The sequence below is a fragment of the Meriones unguiculatus genome, chromosome 3 (genome assembly GCF_030254825.1).
Source record: "Meriones unguiculatus strain TT.TT164.6M chromosome 3, Bangor_MerUng_6.1, whole genome shotgun sequence".
Classification (NCBI taxonomy): domain Eukaryota; kingdom Metazoa; phylum Chordata; class Mammalia; order Rodentia; family Muridae; genus Meriones; species Meriones unguiculatus.
Genome location: NC_083351.1, coordinates 35443012 through 35461084, shown reverse-complemented (window position 1 = coordinate 35461084; position 18073 = coordinate 35443012). Strand labels below are relative to the sequence as shown.

The 18073-nt window shown below is 49.7% G+C and overlaps 1 protein-coding gene across 2 annotated transcripts in view; it reads left to right on the top strand.

Moving 5' to 3' along the window:
• The window catches only part of Fbxo10 (F-box protein 10), a 45253-nt gene extending 27606 nt beyond the window's left edge, over nucleotides 1-17647 (top strand). For both annotated transcript variants that reach the window (XM_060379857.1, XM_021653978.2), the window contains 8 exons: nucleotides 2713-2862; nucleotides 4703-4839; nucleotides 6940-7010; nucleotides 8511-8663; nucleotides 9435-9704; nucleotides 10894-11207; nucleotides 12214-12395; nucleotides 15825-17647. In XM_060379857.1, coding sequence (XP_060235840.1) covers nucleotides 2713-2862; nucleotides 4703-4839; nucleotides 6940-7010; nucleotides 8511-8663; nucleotides 9435-9704; nucleotides 10894-11207; nucleotides 12214-12395; nucleotides 15825-15999 — 1452 coding nt within the window. In that variant the 3' untranslated portion in view covers nucleotides 16000-17647. The remainder of the gene's footprint in view (nucleotides 1-2712; nucleotides 2863-4702; nucleotides 4840-6939; nucleotides 7011-8510; nucleotides 8664-9434; nucleotides 9705-10893; nucleotides 11208-12213; nucleotides 12396-15824) is intronic.
• Nucleotides 17648-18073: the final 426 nt, after the last annotated feature.

Here is an 18073-nt window from a genome sequence, read left to right as displayed (position 1 = left end):
TATCCCCAAAGCCCGAGAAGCTTAGCCAGGCCTACCTCTTTCTGCCCTGCCCACGTATAGGCCTGGTTTTTTTTTTTTTTCATTTTTTCTTTATTAATTACACTTTATTCACTTTGTATCCCCCCCCGTGGTTCCCTCCCTCCTCCCGTCCCAATACCCTTCCTTCCTCCCTTCTCTGCACACATGCCCCTCCCCAAGTCCACTGGTAGGGGAGGACTTCTTTTCCTTCCTTCTGATCCTAGTCAATTAGGTCTCATCAGGAGTGGCTGCATTTGTCTTCCTCTGTGGCCTGGTAAGCCTGCTCCCCCCTCAGGGGAGCTGATTAAAGAGCAGGCCAATCAGTTCATGTCAGAAACAGTCCCTGTTCCTGTTACTATGGAACCCACTTGGACACTGAACTGCCATGGGCTACATCTTTGCAGAGGTTCTAGGTTATCTCCATGCATGGTCCTTGGTTGGAGAACACCAACAGCACAGGCTCTAAGAGCAACAATCAATAAATGGGACCTCATGAAACTGAAAAGCTTCCGTAAAGCGAAGGACACTGTTGTCAGAACAAAATGACTGCCCACAGATTTGGAAAGGATCTTCACCAACCCTATATCTGATGGAGGACTAATATCCAGTATGTATAAAGAACTTAAGAAGTTAAACAGCAACAAATCAAGTAATCCAATTAAAAAATGGAGTACAGAGCTAAACAGAGAATTCTCAATAGAGGAATATCAAATGGCAGAGAAACACTTAAAGAAATGCTCAACATCCTTAGCCATTAGGGAAATGCAAATCAAAACAATCCTGAGATTTCACCTTACACCCATCAGAATGGCCAAGATGAAAAACTCAAGTGACAACACATGCTGGAGAGGTTGTGGAGAAAGGGGAACCCTCCTCCACTGCTGGTGGGAATGTAAACTTGTACAACCACTCTGGAAAGCAATCTGGCACTTTCTCAGACAACTAGGAATATCGCTTCCTCAAGATCCAGCCATACCACTCGTAGGCATTACGTATAGGCCTTTTAATCAGCCAATCAGGGATAACTAGGAACATTCCTTGTCATCACATGGTTACAGGAGATGGTTCAACATTATAACAATACCCATGGCAGGGCGGTACCCAGATCTCAAAGCACTGGAATCAGCATTTGAAAACACATTTTTCAGAAAAGTTTTTCTAACAAGTTACTACACCAAAAGAAAAAAAAAAAAAACAAACTTTGTGTGTGTGCACACATGCATGTATGTGGGGTATATGTGCAGGTGTGGCTTGAACTCAGGTCCTTTTTTCATGCAGCAAGCACTTCACTGACTAAGCTGTTTCCCCATAACAACTAATATTTATTTTCTGTTTTTCTTTTGTTTGAGGCAGGGTCTTACCACATAGTCCAGGCTGACCATAGTCTCCCTCCTTCCTTCTCTGTCTTCCCAGCGCTGGGATTAAAGATATGCATCACTATACTATGCTTTAACAAAGTAATCTTTTTTTAATTTGCGAATTGGCCTTGGGAGCAGGGTGGTGGTACTTGAATCCCAGCACTCAGGGAGGCAGAGGCAGGTGATTCTCCAGGAATTTGAGGCCAGCCTGATCTACAAAGTGCATCCAGGACAGCCAGGAATATTACACAAAGAAACCCTGTCTCAAAACAAAACAAAACAAAACAAAAGAATTGGCCTGGGGCCAGAAGTGATGTCACATAGCTGTAATTCCTGGCACCTCATGGCAGGAAAGACCATGAGTTCCAGATGAGGCAGGGTGGGGTGTACAAAGGCCTGAGTTTGATCCCCAGCACTGTGGTTATGATGATGATGATGATGATGATGATGATGATGATGGTGATAGGCCTTGGTTTCATAAATGCGAGGGAAATCTTTGGAGGAGAGTGCTTAAGCACTGTTTAACACTGGCTGTGTAACCTGCACTCGCTTGGGCAGGAAGATTTTGATGAGGATTCAATGGAAGGGGCAGATCTGGAATTGAGCGCAGGAAGTTGCTATGGGCTAGGAATGTGAAGTGCCGGGTTGGATACCCAGCACTGTACAGTGTGTGGTGCAGCTCTGTAATTCCCGGGTTAGGGAGCCGGAAGCAGGTGGGTCCCTGAAGCTCAAGGTCGTGGCTGGCTACAGAGTGAGTGAGTCTGAGGTCAGCCTGGACAAACTCAAGAGCATCAAGTTTGGAGAGCACTTGATCTCTGTCTCTCCATCCCATCGTCTAGTTCTGAGGCTTGAGTCCAAGGTCAGGCTTCCGAGCTTTAGTAAGGAGCCCACGGGGCAGTGTCACACGGGATAAGGGAGACCGCGTCCTCTCAAGCACAGAGCGGGAAGATGGGGTGCAGAGAGGTACCCCTCTCACCAAGTGTAAACCGCTGGTACTGCTCGGGTAGGAAAAGACTTGTATGCTCTTCTCATACAGTTTATTATCATTACTACGTTGTGTGCGTGTGTGTGCGTGTGTGTGCGTGTGTGTGCGTGTGTGTGCGTGTGTGTGCGTGTGTCACAGCATGAGTATGGAGGTCGGAAGACAACTCTGGGGAGTTGGTTCTCCCCTTCCACTCTGTGGCCCCTGGGGATTGAACTTAGGTTGTCAGGCTTGTCAGAAAGTGCCTTTACACACTGAACACTCTCCCTTGGTGGTTTTTGACCATGCTTTGACCAAAAAAAAAAAAAAAAAAAAACACAAAAGTGTTGTTTTGTTTTCCTCTCTTTCGCTTAGATCGTCATGCTCAGGAATGACATTTACCGCTGCCGGGCATCAGGCATCTTTCTTCGGTTGGAGGGTGGCGGCTTGATTGCTGGCAACAACATTTACCACAACGCGGAGGCTGGTGTGGACATTCGGAAGAAATCGAATCCACTCATCCTGGTACTTCTCTCTGTTCTTCTGCGTTCAGCCTGGCTCTTACTCTTTAGAAACCTTGTCTGCAGATGGTGAAGTATTTCAAGTTGGTTCCTGCCCGTCTTTGTGTGTCCTCATGGCTCTTCCTAGGTGTATTACTGGTGACTTTGGACTTTTCACATCCTGAAATCTTCTCACTAACAGGAAAAGCCAGGCCTGGACAAGGAAATTTCTCAGGGCCTCCTCAGAACCCATATATATCTGGCTTTGAAGCTAATTCTAGTAAAGAGGTGCCGTGTCTGCCCTGTATTACATATGAGTCTAAAGACAAAGTCCAGTCAGTCCATTCTTTGGAGAAAGGGCAGGTATACTTTACCCGCAAGGCAGTTTTGTAGTGCGGAGTTGGGTTCTGTTTTATTCTTATTAGGGAGTTGGCTGGAAGATACAGGCAGGTTCTCCTGCAATTCAAGCTGGCCTGAAACTTACTACAGAGCTGAAACTGGCCTTGAAGTCTTAGTCCTCCTGCCTCTACCTCCCAAGCCCTGGGGATTACAAGCATGGCTTGTAGTTTGTATTTTACCAGCTCGAAAACTACATAAAGTCCTTGACTGTGGAGCTGGGGAGATGGCTCAGTTGATAACGTACATACGTGCCACGCATGCTTGCAAGCATGAAGTCCTGTCAGTTCAGGCAGAGTGGAGAAAGGACAGGGGCCTATTTCAGTCCTTTCTTAGGGAAGTGCTTCAGGTACACCCACCGACCTCTCTAAGCTTTTCAGACTTTCCAGGGGCATCCTGTGGATCCCGTGGCCAGCCCCTTCAGAGATCTTGAAAGAGAGCACGTGTGGGAGACCTTGTAGCACTAACCTGCTGTGCTGGTTACCTCTTAGTGTCCAAAGTCAACAAGTACAGCCAGGGTGCGTGGGTGGAGAAAGGCTTAGCCATAGCAGGTGCAGGGCGAGTATGAGATGTGTCTAAGATGGCACCCTCCCAACAAACGAAGCATGGGGATTTATTCGGGGAGCTTGTACACACTCAAAGAGAAAACACTATAGGGCGGCATTTTTGTTTAAGGTCATAATTTAAGGAGAAAAGATGGTGAGCACACCTTTGGACATGACTAGATCAAGTCACATGTTCAGAAGGTCAAAATGATGGACAGAAACGTGCTTTGATTTTGTCATTGTCCTAGCTGAAGATAAAGGAAGAGTACTTTGAAGGTGCATTGATACAGGCATTTTCGTGCCTCAATTAATGGCTCAGATTTTAAGTCTCTGTGACATCATTGTTTTGTTGGTTTGGTTGGTTGGATTTTTTTGAACTAGGTAGCCTTGAACTTGGGATCCTTTTGCCCTCGTGCTAGGATTACTCTGACCAAGCTGGGCAACCTGGCACTGTTTGGAAGAGTTGTCATCTCAGCTCTAGGGAGGCAGAAGCAGGGGGATGCCTGGGGTTCTTGTACTGAACCGATGTCCTTCTCTCAGGAGTAAGCACAAAGGGCCAAGTTGGTGTGCTCTGGCTGGGTGATTTCATGGAGGGGGTGGGGTGGGGGCTCTGGAGAGGCTCTGGCCCTTTCCATAGCCTCCTGCCTTGGAAAAGAAGCACAGAACCCTCCAACAGCAAAGGCCCCACAGCCATACCCCAAGGCTGCAGGGAGGACTCACTCACCTTCACACCCTGCCTACTGCTTGCACGCACACAGCCGACAAGGAAGGCAGCTGCATCACTTAGTCCCTTTGCTGTGTGCTTGGCAGCTTCTGGTGGTGGTCTAGCCATGCTTGGGTCCATCCTGGTACAGCTGTGAGGCGGTACTGAAGCACTCTGCTTCCCCCAGGAATTTGTCTCCCAGATCTCACTTTCACTTGCAGTGTAACCAGATCCATCATGGTCTTCGCTCTGGCATCGTTGTCCTTGGCAATGGGAAAGGCGTCATCAGGAACAACCAAATCTTTTCAAATAAGGAGGCTGGCATTTATATCCTGTACCATGGAAATCCAATTGTGAGGTAGGCACTGCTCTGCCCAGACTGTCTGCCACTTCCATGGTCCTTTACTCTCCTTCTCTGTCTTTCTTCCGCTCGAAAGCCTGTCTTTTGCTACGGCTGTGCTGCTGCCAACAAAAGAAAGAGTCTTCATCCATAATCCCACCCCACTAACACAGCTGCCCGGTGCTCCTGTCTTCTCTTCCAGTTAGCTGTGCACTGGCATTCTGTTTGGCCACACTAATGCACACTTCTAACAGAGATTAACAAAGGCAGACAAGTGCCTGCTGCTCCCTGGAGCTTACTCTCAGTAGAGGCACTGCTACCAAACCTGACAAACTGAGTTCGATCCCAGGGACCCACACGGTAGGAGGCGAGGACCAACTGTTGCAGATTGTCCTCTGGCCTCTATGCATGTGGTGTTCTAAATGTGCACAGAGACACGGACACACAATGAATGAGTTAATTAATTAACTAATTAGTTAGTGTGAATGCATGCTATGCTCTTTATGGGCTGTAGGTCTCCAGAGGGGAGGGAAAGACAGTACTGAGTGTCTCTGCAGTAGTGTGGGGCAGACTGAAAGGCATTGTTGGTGCTGTCAAGAGGAAAGAATCGTTCTAAGAGCAGGGAGGAAGGCCTTTGACTGGGCGTGCCATTTAAGTAGACTTTGAGGGCTGGAGAGAACTCATGGAAGAAAACTTACCCAGCATGCACCAGGTCCCAGAAGGTTCAGTCTTCCACACTAAAAAAGAAAAGAGGTAATGGCTGGGTTTTAAAATATGGGTAGGACTTGAACTCTTTCAGAGCTGTAGCAGCCATTCCTAGAAACAGGCACAGCAAGAGGAGAGGTACCAGCAGCAAAGAGCCCGTAGTCCTCAGCAAGACCATCAGGTGCTCAGCCATCTCTCCTGTCCCCCACGTTTCATAATTGAGACCGTCTCAGTAAATCATTGCCCTGGGGGCACTGTAGCATGACCCCCCTGTACCCACGGATATACCTTCTGGTTCTGCCATGCAGCGTAAGAGTGGAAAGACACGGCAGAAAGTCTGGGCTGGTGGAGTCAGGCCTATGTCAGCCAAGGCCGAGGAGGGGGGCAGAGGCTCAGGTGTGTCAGTGCTTGAGGAAAGCAGCTGCTATCAGTGTGTAGCAGGCGTGCTCTGAGGCGCTTTCCCCTGTGCTTCTCCATATGAGCTTTTCTGAATGTTGTTGTGTGATGCTTACCCGAGTCACTTGGGGAAATTCCAGGTTACATCCATTTTGTTGTTCTTCGTGTTTCATCTGCTGCTTTTAGGCAGATAGCATCCCACTTCTAAGGATGCTTACATAAGCACAACATGTGGACATAGTACATCTTGCGTGTGCTAGGAAACTATTAAAGAGTTTTGTTTGAAGACTCGCAGTCAGTGTTACTGTTTTTTAAAACTCAGACATCCTGTGTTTCTTTGGTTTTGGAGGTAGGGCCAGGGGAGGGGATGCAGAAAGAATCTGAGATCCCTGACTGAGACGCCACAACACTGAGAGCTGTAGAGCTCTGGTTACTCTAAGAAAGCTTGGTACAGCATCCTAGGAATTCTTCATGCTGCCAAGACTTGCCCATGACACTCGTACAATGGTGAGATCTGTGTAAACATATGTGTGATGACTGCTGCAGTACAGAAAAGCTCGAGAGGGTTGGATAGTATTGTGCTTATGTCCCAGAGTTGCGAGTTTTGTTTTGGGTCAAGCTATCCCAGGGACAGCCAAGGAATTCCAAGTGCCTAGATTGTGGGATTTCAGAAGGTGACTGTTCCCTATGACCTTGGGCCACTGGGAAGCCTATGAAGGAAGGCAGTGTGGCCCCAGTGTGATGGGTCTGTGATAAAAATACTTATTATGCAAGCTTGAGAACCTGAGCTTGATCCTTAGAACCTGTAGTAGAAAAACAGAACCAACTCCCAAAAGTTGTACTCTTACGTGAATGCTGTAGCTTATATGCACCTGCTCTCTCTCTCGCTCTCTCTCTCTCTCTCTCTCTCTCACACACACACACACACACCATTTGTGAAATGTTTTAAAGGAAAGCACCTTGAACGATGACATAGTTGCCTTGGTCTCATATCTTTCCCTGTCTCTTCTGTTGCAGTGGAAACCACATCTTCAAGGGGCGTGCAGCTGGCATAGCAGTGAATGAGAATGGCAAAGGTCTCATCACAGGTATATGGTAGGGACTGCTGAAGCCACAGCCAGCCAAGGCAGGTAGCAGCTAACCCACCATCCCCTGGCCTCACCCTACCAGCCTCAGGCCCTTAGGCCACTCCTTTACTTACCAGACCTTCCTCTTTGATTTGCAGGTGGTATTCAGGGGTGCTAGTTCTGTGGGGGCCATGCTTTTCATAGGAGGGCCCAGGATAGCATGGGGGAGGGGTGCCATCTCTGCCAGCCTCTGGCCGACCAGCTTACACTTCCAACCGCACCAATTCAACAGGTGCCTGGGTTTTCCCATACTTTTGTGTGAGCTTCTGCCCACTCTGAAAATTGCCCAATTCCTACAAACCCTTTATGTCTCAACTCACGCTGCTTCCTGAAGAAAGCCTGCCCTGGCTCCCCGCAAATGCCCACTGAACACAGGGTACCTCCCCTGTTGAACATTTTACAGAATTTCTTAGTGCTTTGTTTCGTCTGTCGCCTCTGGTACCAGGCAAGGATCACATCTGCCTGGCACATCGTTGGAGCCCGGGATCTTGATTTCACATAACCATCATTTACCAAGTACTCAAAGCTCAGTTGTAGACCGCCTGCCTAGCATGTGTGTGGCCTGTAGGTTAGATCCTAGAATTGAGTAGGAGGAGGAAGAGGAAGAGGAGGAGCATGTGCAGCCCTTGTTTCAGGAGCTGGACATGTAGCAATAAATGAAATAGATACTCTGTTTTCAGGAACTGACAGTTTAGAAGAGGAAGCATGTCAAAATAAAAAGTAAAAACATATGTAGACAAACAGAAAGTGTCCAACGGAGTGTGATCTAGCCATTTGCATTAGGTGAGGACTTGAGATCATATGATCATGGTAGACTTCTCTTCAAGGATGACATGTAATCCAGAACCTAAGAGATGGAAGAAGTCCAGTGAAACAGCCCTGAATGCAAGGCTCCCTCTGGGAACAGACTTTCAGACCTAAGCAGGGCTGCTTGTAGGATGGACTGTGGGAGCAAGGGTTGAAAGGTACGAGATAGGGTTGCAGAGGCAGGGAGGGCGCATTGCAGAGGGCCTTGTAGGTACCCAGTCCCTTTTGCCTTGCCCCTGTGCTGAGGCAGCAGCATCGAGGACCACCCTTCTGATGTGAGACTCTTCCCCCAAGTCCTGGGGACGGAGGTAGCTCCCAGGGACGGGACAGGGCAGTGAGGTCAGAGTGCAGGGCTGAGGCTGAGGGCGAGCAAATGGGAGGAGGTTGTTCTTCCCCATCAGTCTCGAGGCTGAAGCCTAGAGTGGGTTTGGAGACACAGGAGTGTACAAGACAGACACAGCTTATGTCCTCGGGAAAGCAGACGGGTCCCTGCAAAACCAGTGGGTGAACTTCAGGGTGCTGACTGCTGGCAGCGCAGATGTGGGTGTCCTGCCCTGGGCGAGGGTTGGGAGTGCTTTCTCTTAGCTGCCCCAGTCACCACGGCCTGCACTGGAGGTGGCTCTTGGGTCCTGACCTCTCCACATCTCCCCATAGAAAACGTCATCCGTGAGAATCAGTGGGGAGGGGTCGACATCCGCCGCGGAGGCGTCCCAGTCCTCAGGAGCAACCTCATCTGCTTTGGCTACTCGGATGGTGTAGTCGTGGGTGATGAAGGCAGAGGGCTGATAGAGGGGAACACCATCTATGGTAAGGAGTGGGGTCTGTGATCCGGCCCATCAGGGAGGCTCTGCCCAAGTGTCAGTGCCTAACCAGTGGGTCCTGAGAAGGCAGTCATCTCCTGCAGGCCTCAGCCTTCACTCGTAGGACAGACATGGGCTCTGGCTCCTAGCAAGAGTCAGTCACAGTGCTCTAGCTCCATGGAAGATAAAAGGCGGGGTATTGTCTGCTTCAAGTGCCCATGTGGGATCCACCTCGTGGGCATCTAATGCCTCCTATTCCTTCTCCTTTGATACAGACGATGGAAAATGTAACCGAAAATCATATTAATTACAGAAAATGCTGTCACTGCCGTGTGACATTAAGCGAAGGCTCAACCTTTCTGGACTGTGTCTGATAATATCTGTACTAGGGTTACTCAGCCTGCCTCTACGCACTGTCACATTTAACCTTAAGACTGCCTTGTAAAAGTAGTTATTAACCCCAGCTCAGAGGTGAGGACACCGAGGCACAGGGGTTCAGTAACTCCGTCACAACTAGGAGGTGGTAGGGCTGGGGTTCACACTGAGTCTGCTCCCTTGCAGAGGCACCAGTGTGCCCTTGCACTGCCCTGTGGGAGTTGGCAGTACTCGGAGCATTTCACACCCTGTGGAATGATCCTAGTTTGTCCCTTGTGTGCAAAGGAGAAGCCCATAGCCAGAGCCGTGAGGTGACGTGTCTCAGTCCTCCTCTGGGGTAACACTGGGTGCTGCTTCACCTTATTCTTGGGCGCCAGTGACAGGCTCTTTTTCACTGTCCCAGCTAACAAGGGCTGTGGTGTGTGGATGATGTCCTCTAGCCTGCCCCATGTCACCAGCAATCATGTGAGCTACAATGGCCTGTATGGAGTGGCAGTGTTCAGCCAGAAAGATGGCTCTGGCGAGTTCCCTGGAGGCCACGGGGCACAGGAGAACTTCAGTGAGGATGGGGATGCCATCCTCTGGGAGACAGAGCTGGAGAAGGAGGATGACCCTCTGCGCCGGCCGATCACCATAGCTCTAGTGGAGTCCAACAGTATTAATCACAACGGAGGTGAGTACTCCCCAGCCCCCACTGTAGCTTTTCATGGCTCCCACTGTCCTGGAACTCTCCGCGCTCTGTCCCAACCTGCCCTTCTAGCCTCACTGGTTACTTTTTGTCTACTTACTTAATAACTAAGACCCTGAACTTTTCCCTAAGCTCAAATCCATTTCTCCTTACATCTACCCCACTGACTTCACTAATGTGTTTCTTTTGCCCGGAGTTTGCTTTCTCCCTCTACATCCCATGCCAAGGAGGACTTTCTAACTTACTGTAAACATAACCCCTTCATCCTCTCTTCCTTGGATTTCTGCCCTGACTCATGCCCAGTGACACGGGGTTGTTAAAGGTCTTAGTTGGCTTTGTTCTCCGAATATTTGTAGGAATTTTTCTGTGTGTGTGTGTGAGTGTTCTGCCTGCACGTGTGTCTGGGTACTACATTCGTGTCAATTGCCCGTGGATGTCAGAAGACGGTATCGGATCCCTCTGGAACTGCAATAATAGATGGTTGTGAGCTACCATGTGGGTGCTGGGATTCGAACCCAGGTAATCTATAAGAGCAACAGGTGCTTTTAACCACTGAGCCACCTCTCCAACCTGACCCAATGACATGATATATGGGTTATAAGAATCCCAAGTTCTATTGGAGAAAAAGAATAGATTCATGGGCCCTGGAAGGCTCTTTCCTCTGGCATGACGTTCGCAGTGAGATCAGTAACAGCAGCCCCGGGGGAATATGTCTGGCAGCACACCCCCGGTGGAGGATTTCCCTGGGGGAATGAGTTCTGCCAGCACACCCCCGTGGAGGACGTCTTTCGTGAGGCCCTGACGCCTGGTAGCACAGGCTAAGGCTGATGTAAGGTGACTCATCCGGTTGGGGATGCTACCAAGAGGCTGGCTCGGACTGCCCCTGAACCAGCCCACGTCTTGTCTTCCACACGTCCCCTCCCGGTGCTGACTCAGTCCTTCTGCTGTCACCGCAACCCTCCTGCCACTAATAGGACGAGGCTGTAGGGGGTGGGAGCTTGGGCCAGAGGACGGAGACTAAGGAGCCTGCTTACAGCCCGTGTCCCTGGGCCACCTTCTCAGGTCCTGAGTGCCTCTTCCCTGCCATCCTGGAGTGCACACTAACAACGAGGCTGCTCCCCAGACCAGCATTGTCAGGGTTGACCTATGCTCTTTCCACTCCCACCCTCTGTAGCATCAGGACTCTTTGTCCAGAGCAGCGAGGCGCTGCAAGTCATCACCAATGTAATCCATGCCAACGGGGACAGAGGCATCACCATCGTTCAGAGCAGCCAGCTCACACGGGTGGCCAACAACAGCATCTCCTGCAACCGCCAGAGTGGGGTCAAGGTGGAAGCCCAGTGCAAGGTGGAGCTCCGGGGCAATGGCATCTATGACAATAGGGGCCACGGCATCATCACCAGGGGTGACAGCACCGCGGTTGTGGAAAATGACATCATTGGCAACCGCGGCAGTGGACTGCAGTTGCTGCCCAGGTCCGACACTAAAGTAAGTGTGTGACGTGTACGATTCAAGGGGCCAACGGGGCTTAGGCCTGGCTGGCACATTGTGCCGAGAAACAGAACCATCAGCACCCGGAGCTGTAGGGAGAATCAGAAATCAGTGTGGACAGCCTGGCTGTGCCTTATGGAGAGGAACAAGGATGAACAAGAGTTCTCAGCAGGGAGCCAAGGGTGGGAGAGTGTTGCCTAGATTCATAGTGCAGAGAGCCTTCTGGGTGTCTTCTTGGTCCCTAGGCCAATGCCCCGGCTAGTCCAGCTCGTTCACTGATAGAATAAGCTTGTGCTGGGCCGTTGTGTGTTAGATGCTTGACAGGAGGGAGCATGTGGTCCTTGGTCTGTCAGGGAGTTCTCCTTAGTTGTTCATGCGGCTTACTGACGCAGGCTTTAGGAAGACTCTCTGAGTGCCCAGGCTACTTGAGGTGCTCTCTTTTGGACCTCTGGGGCACATCCCTGACCCCTACTTCCGGAGCACTTCCCGGTGCTTCCTGTTTCTTTACCTGTCCTGGCACATGACCATGAGCTCTGAGCATGGTGCTAAGTTTCACTGTAGGCCTGACAGACACAGCACTCTCCTGTGGACTATCCCAGAGGCTCTCGGCCCTGAGCTTCACAAATCAGCCATGTAGGCAAGGAGTAAAGATCTGACTCTCCTGAGCCCTTAGGATCAGGGGCAAGAGGGTATGTTATGGCCCAGTTGGCCTAAAAGTAGGCATGGCTTCTGGCACAGCAGCGCCTTCTCTGGTAGACCCTCACAGACTGTTCCTTTTTCTGGGAAGGATTGTCCCCAGCTGGGCACCTGCTGACCTCCTGCAGCCTGCCCATCAGCTCTAGACACCTGTGACCCCTCTGTCCCTACCCAGAGCTCCTGTTGCTCTCTGATGACCTCTCCAACATACTCAAACTGCATAGTTTTACAACAGTCACCCACTTGCCTGACTTACACCAGTCTGCAGGTCTCTGAAATTTGACAAGCCCTGGCTGCTTCTCCCCAGGTACTAAAGAACCGGATCCACTCCTTCCGGGCCTACGGCATTGCCGTGCGAGGCCGCGCCAAGGCCCTGGTACAGGAGAACATCATCTTCCAAGGCAAGACCAACAAGACCATCTTCCAGCAGATCACAAACAACCGGGAATGCGTCATGCAGAACAACAAGTTCCTGGTCTTCAAGAAGAAGTGAGTGGGCGGCGGAGATGGCCCCTGGGTAGAGCGCTTGCCGTGTGAGCACAAGGGCCCGAGTTTAGATCCAGCGCCACACAGATGCTGGTGATGTCGCTTAGCCGAGTGCAGTTGTAGTTGGCCTGGTGCATTGCTTGTGGGGGGCTCAGTCGTTTTGTTCCTTTTCCATGAGCGTACAAAGCAGTGGGCTTTCGTTTAGCATTTTCATGCAAGTCTCATTGCCACAGTGCTCTTCCCACTGCCCGTCCTTATTCTTCGTGTACCCCTCTTACTGGCCTTCCTCTTTCTTCTAAGATGGTCCCCTATTATTCATTTATTTCTTGTTGTTGTTGTTCTGGATAACTTATTTAGTCACCTTAGTCCTCTAAGGTAAGGAATACAAACCAAAGTTTGGCATGTGGGTCACGCCTTTAACCCCAGCACTTGGACGCTGTTCAGGAGGGTCACCAAATTTGAGGTCAGCCTCAGTGAAAATATCAGAAAACTTTTTGGTATTTTGATACTGTGACTAACGATGTCTAATGCTCAAGGCCTAAAATTCATCCAGAGGTTGGAAATGTTACTGACTCTCTCCTGCTGCCACTTTGTGAATAGCCTCTGAGAAACAGAAATTATTTTAACCTTGTAAATATCCGAGAATAGGTTGACCCTGAAAGGTTTAAAGAAACTCCAAGTCCCATACTCATCAGTAAGTTTTACTGGAGTACGGCCATGTCCATTAGCTGATACACTTGTCAATGTCTGTCACACGCAAGTGCAGCACGGCTGTAAAAATAAGACAGTATAAACCAATAGAACAATGTAAGCAGTATAAAAATATAAATATGTTAATACTTACTATCTAGGCCAGTTTAAGAACTTCATAGACGTTAGTTTCAAACAGCAATGTCCTAAACTTTCTGTAATGTTCTGAGCTATTCCAAGATGGTTACTATCTGAAAAATCTGCTCTTACTTTTTTTTATACATTATTCTGTCTGCATGTGTGACTGCAGGCCAGAAGAGGGCACGGGTTCTCATTATAGATGGTTGTGAGCCACCATGTGGTTGCTGGGAATTGAACTCAGGACCTTTGGAAGAACAGCCAGTGCTCTTAACCTCTGAGCCATCACTCCAGCCCTACTCTTACTTTTTAATTAACAAGTATCCAGCAATAAGTAATACATAGCTATCATCTAACACCTGTAAAAATAATAGCTAGAGGTGTGGCTCAGTGACCCTGGGCATGAGTCCGTTGCTGCCGTGTCCCCAAAGGCATAACTGAACTCTGTAAGCATTCTCTAGCATTATATCTGAGCTCTCAGCAATTCTCTACAACAGTTTAACTTTTTCTTTCCCATCTGAGCTAAAGTCTTTTAATTAGGACCGCATTTAAAGGGGACTATGTACATTACTCAACAAAATACACTGTCATCAGAAACCTGAGGTCCTGATGGAGCAGTTTTCGCCTTCATATCTGAAAGCCACAGGTGCACACTGTCGTGGGCTACTGCTTCCTTCAGAAGAGTGAAGGCCACTGTGCTTCAAGTCATCCTGGGCTAGTCTCCAGAAACTGGCAGCTGGCTACTTCACATGTGCTCCACAGGACACGGCAGCCCCGGCAGAGGCCACCGAGGAAAAGCCCCTACTTCGTTTCACCTGTGTTCTCTCTTTATTCCTCTCTTCCCCTCCCCCTCACATGGTCCCTTTTTTTGTGGGTGTACAAAGTGCCTAACAAAAGCAACTTCAGGAAGGGAAGGTTCGTTTTACCTCATAGTTTGAGCAGGAAGTCCCCCCACAGTGGGGGAAGGCACGAGGGTGAGGTCAGCTGGATTGTGGCAGGTCACACCGTGTCTGCTGTCAGGAGGCCGATGGTGGGTGCTTAGGATGGTGCCACCCACAGTGAAGCTTTGTCTTCCATACTCCTCAGGCTCCTCTAGAACAGCCCCCCTCATGGGTACACTCATAAATAGATGTTTCCTAGGCGTGATACTGTTCTTGGCTGTCATCTTGACTACATCTTGTATTAGCTAAAACTCAAATGGCTAGGTACACCTGTGAGGGATCTTTCCTTAATCACATCTTCTGAGGTGGGAAGATACACTATTAATCTGGGCCACACCTTCTGCTGGCAGCTTTCGCCCTCTGCCAGTTTGCTCTTGCTCTCCCTGGCAAATACATTCCTTCACTGCCATTAGAACCTATCTACTTCTTTGGGATCTTGCATATACTGAAGACCAGCTGAGACAGCAGCCTTATGAACTGATCAACTACTGGATTTTTGGAATTTCTGTTAGTAAACAGCCATAGCTTGACTAGCTGGACCACAGCCTGTAAGCCAGTCTGATAAATCCCCTTTCTATATAGAGAGAGGCCACAGAGGGAATGAATATATATATATATATATATATATTCAATATATATATTCATTCTATTAAGTTCTGTTCCACTAGAGGACCCTACTACACTAAGTTAGTCTAATCTAGTCAAGCTGACAGTGAAGGTTAACTCTTTTCTACTCTGATACCATCCTCCATACACACAAATGCACTTTTAAATCTAAATCTAGATTCTGCACATGAACTGTGGTATTTGTCTGAGCCTGGCTTCTTGCACTCAATGTAATTATCTCCAGTTCCATCCATTTTCTGAAAATGTCATAGTTTATCTATCTGTTGAGGGGTGTCACGGCTGGTGTTCTCTCCTGGCTATTGTGCACAGTGTGAGCAGCGAGTGTGGCTGTGTGAGTGTGCATGTGTTATAACCAGGAGTGCTGTGGGAGCTCTAGTTTTAGTTGTTTTTATTTTATGTGTATGTATGAATGCTTGCATGGATTCCTGCACATCATGTATGTGCCTGGTGCCTGCAGCGGCCAGAAGAGAAGGTTGGATTCCCTCAAAGTCATTCATTCTTTTTTTTTTTTTAAATCCAGACAGGGTTTCTCTCTGCAGCCCTGGCTGTCCTGGAACTCTGTAAACCAGGCTAGCCAGGGATACTGGGAGTAAAATCGTGTCACTGCACTCCGCTTCATTCATTCCTTTTCATTGTCAAATAGTTTCCATGCAGAGATGCATCAGCTCCTTGACCTGCTCATCACCTGAAGGGATTTTAGGTAGTTTCTAGTCTTGGGTGATGATAAATACGGCTGCTGTACCAGCTCACAAAGCTGGTGTGAGGGCTGTGGGATAAAAGCCTCTGACTCATACCCAGAAAGACGGGGAAGTTGAGGGCCATAGAGGAAATGTGACCAAGGCTCCTGCAGAAAAGGAGCAGAGCTCTGTCCCTTCCATTGTCACTCCACCGCATCGGGCAGTCACTGATGTAGGAGAGAAAGCCCACACCCAGCTCTGAACTCTGCGATACAGAGAACTGGAGCCACGTGGGAGGTGTAGGCACCCACCGTGAACTCCTGGCATCCGGCTCACCGGCTTTCCTTTTGCACCCGCAGGTCTGATACCTGGCGCCTGGTGAACCCACCAGCACGACCCCACCTTGAAAACTCACACAGGGGCTCCTCTGCAGCCCACAGTGGGCACAAGATGACAGCCATGGCGACCAGGATAACAGCTCGTGTGGAAGGTGGTTACCATAGCAACCGCAGCATCTTCTGTACCATCCTGTAAGCAAGAAGCCTGCTTCAGGTCCAGGCCCCAGTGAGTGCTCAGAAGAACTAAGGCTAAGATTCTTGGGACAGAAGTTATGCCTGGGAAGACTCCTAGATCCGCCCCACCTTATCCACCACTACTCCTGAAAAGTGGGCGTAGGCCTCCTGGGAACTAAGAACAAGGTACCTCTAAAACCCTTGAGCTCCACAGCCTTTGGCAGGAAGGAACCTGGAAACATTTCCCAGGAGAAAAAGGAATAGCAGTTGGAGTGTTTCCAGTCACCCCAGGACAGAGGTTATGAAGAGCTGTGGAAGCCAAACTGTTCATGCAGTTTGTAGGTCAGTTATCCCAAGCTTTAGAGAACCTCACTTTGCGCAGCCCAAACCTAGACTCTTCTCAGGGTTGAGAGTACGTACTTCTGATCAAGGATGTAACTGTGCTGAGGTGGAGACAACTGCCCCATTTCCTGGACCTGCCCCCCTTGGTCCTTCTTGGCACTGTACCAGCCTCCCAGCTGCCCCTGGGGACTGGGCTGTTTTTATTAAGACTGACACATGGCCCCGTGAGCAAGGAAGGGGCTTGGAACAAGGAGTTCCTCCTGAAAAGTTGCCCCAGGAATGACAAGGGGACATGCTATAAATAAGAGGGGCAGGTGGCAGGCGGGTGCTGAGCTGGGCCATGTGGGGGTAAACAACCGCCTCTGTCCTCAAGGAGTCCCCCAAGTTCAGAGCATCAGCTCAGCGCCTGTCACAGGCTTCAGGCTGTGTGAATACACATTGCAGCTGCCCCTGCAAGCTTCAGCCCATCTAGACAGAGGTACCCTCTGACGTGTCCATGTCCTCATGGATGATTAGCTGCCTTGACCAGCCCTCCCACACTCCCCACTCTGTGCCTTGGCTTGAGCTTGTTTTTCTCCCTGGCATGCCCTTCCCAGCCATGTCCGTGTGCAGATCTGCCCTTTACTCAAGGTTTAGCTCAGACACTGCCATCTCCTCATGACTCTCCCCGTGCTCCAGGTGATAGTGTTGTCCGCTACCCCGAGCCTTGGTCGCCCTCCTGCTCCCTTTCAGGTCACTGAGCACTTTCTGCCTTGCTTTGGAACTCTGGGTCCATACGCTGTCCTGCCCATTTACCTGTGAACTCTGAAGGTAGCGCCACCTCTGTGTGTCCTATGCCCCAACCCAGAGGCAGAGCTGAGTTAGTGGCCTAAGTGGTGAGAAGGCCAGCTCCCAAAGGGCTTCTGTAGATTGTACTGTGAATGTGACAAGCTTTGGGAGGCAGGTGGGCCCGGACCCCACTGGGGAGGGGGACTATATGCAGGGCCAGCTCTGCCTTCATCCCTTTCCCACTTGGCCTTTACTGCAGGGCCCACGCCAGCCCTTGGGGTCACTGCCCTGCACTGGGCCAGACCCCATGCTGGTTCTGTGGAGCCCTAGGTGCTGCTGTTGGGTGGGTGGGAACAGGGCACTCTGACTTCTCCCTGAGCACTCTGGGAAAAGGAAGACTGGCCTTTCCCACCTGCATCATTGTCCACTGCACTGTTTGGTGGCCCCAATGTGAGTCGCTGTATAAAGTGCTGCCTTTGTTTTGTAAGAAATGACTCTTCTGTGAACCAAGTACTTACAGAAATCTCAATAACCAAATTAAAGTTCTATATTTTAAAGGAGGCGCTTCCAGGGTCTTGATCCACACATTTCCTGGAGTTTCAAGTGACCAGTAGGCCTCCCCACAGGTGCCACTGCCTGCACGGTGAGACTGCAGAACTTGGGACCCTCATCAGCTTGCTCCCGCCATGCCTCAGAATTCAGAGCTGAAGGGTCTCCATATCATGCAAAAGCTGTAGCTCTAGTCCTGCCCAGGGCCCTTTTGGAAGACAAACAGTGGCACTGTATCTTCATTGGGATCACCTGGTGAGCAGGGTCTTCAGATACATGAGCATACCTTCCTGGACTTGGGTTACTCCTCAGCATCCTAGTTTTTGCTATACCTTCTCATGCTTAGCACCACTTTAGTATTACTTTTTTTACATTCATTTTGTGGGTGCACACATGTACAGGTACCATAGCACACGTGGAGGTCAGGAGACCACCTT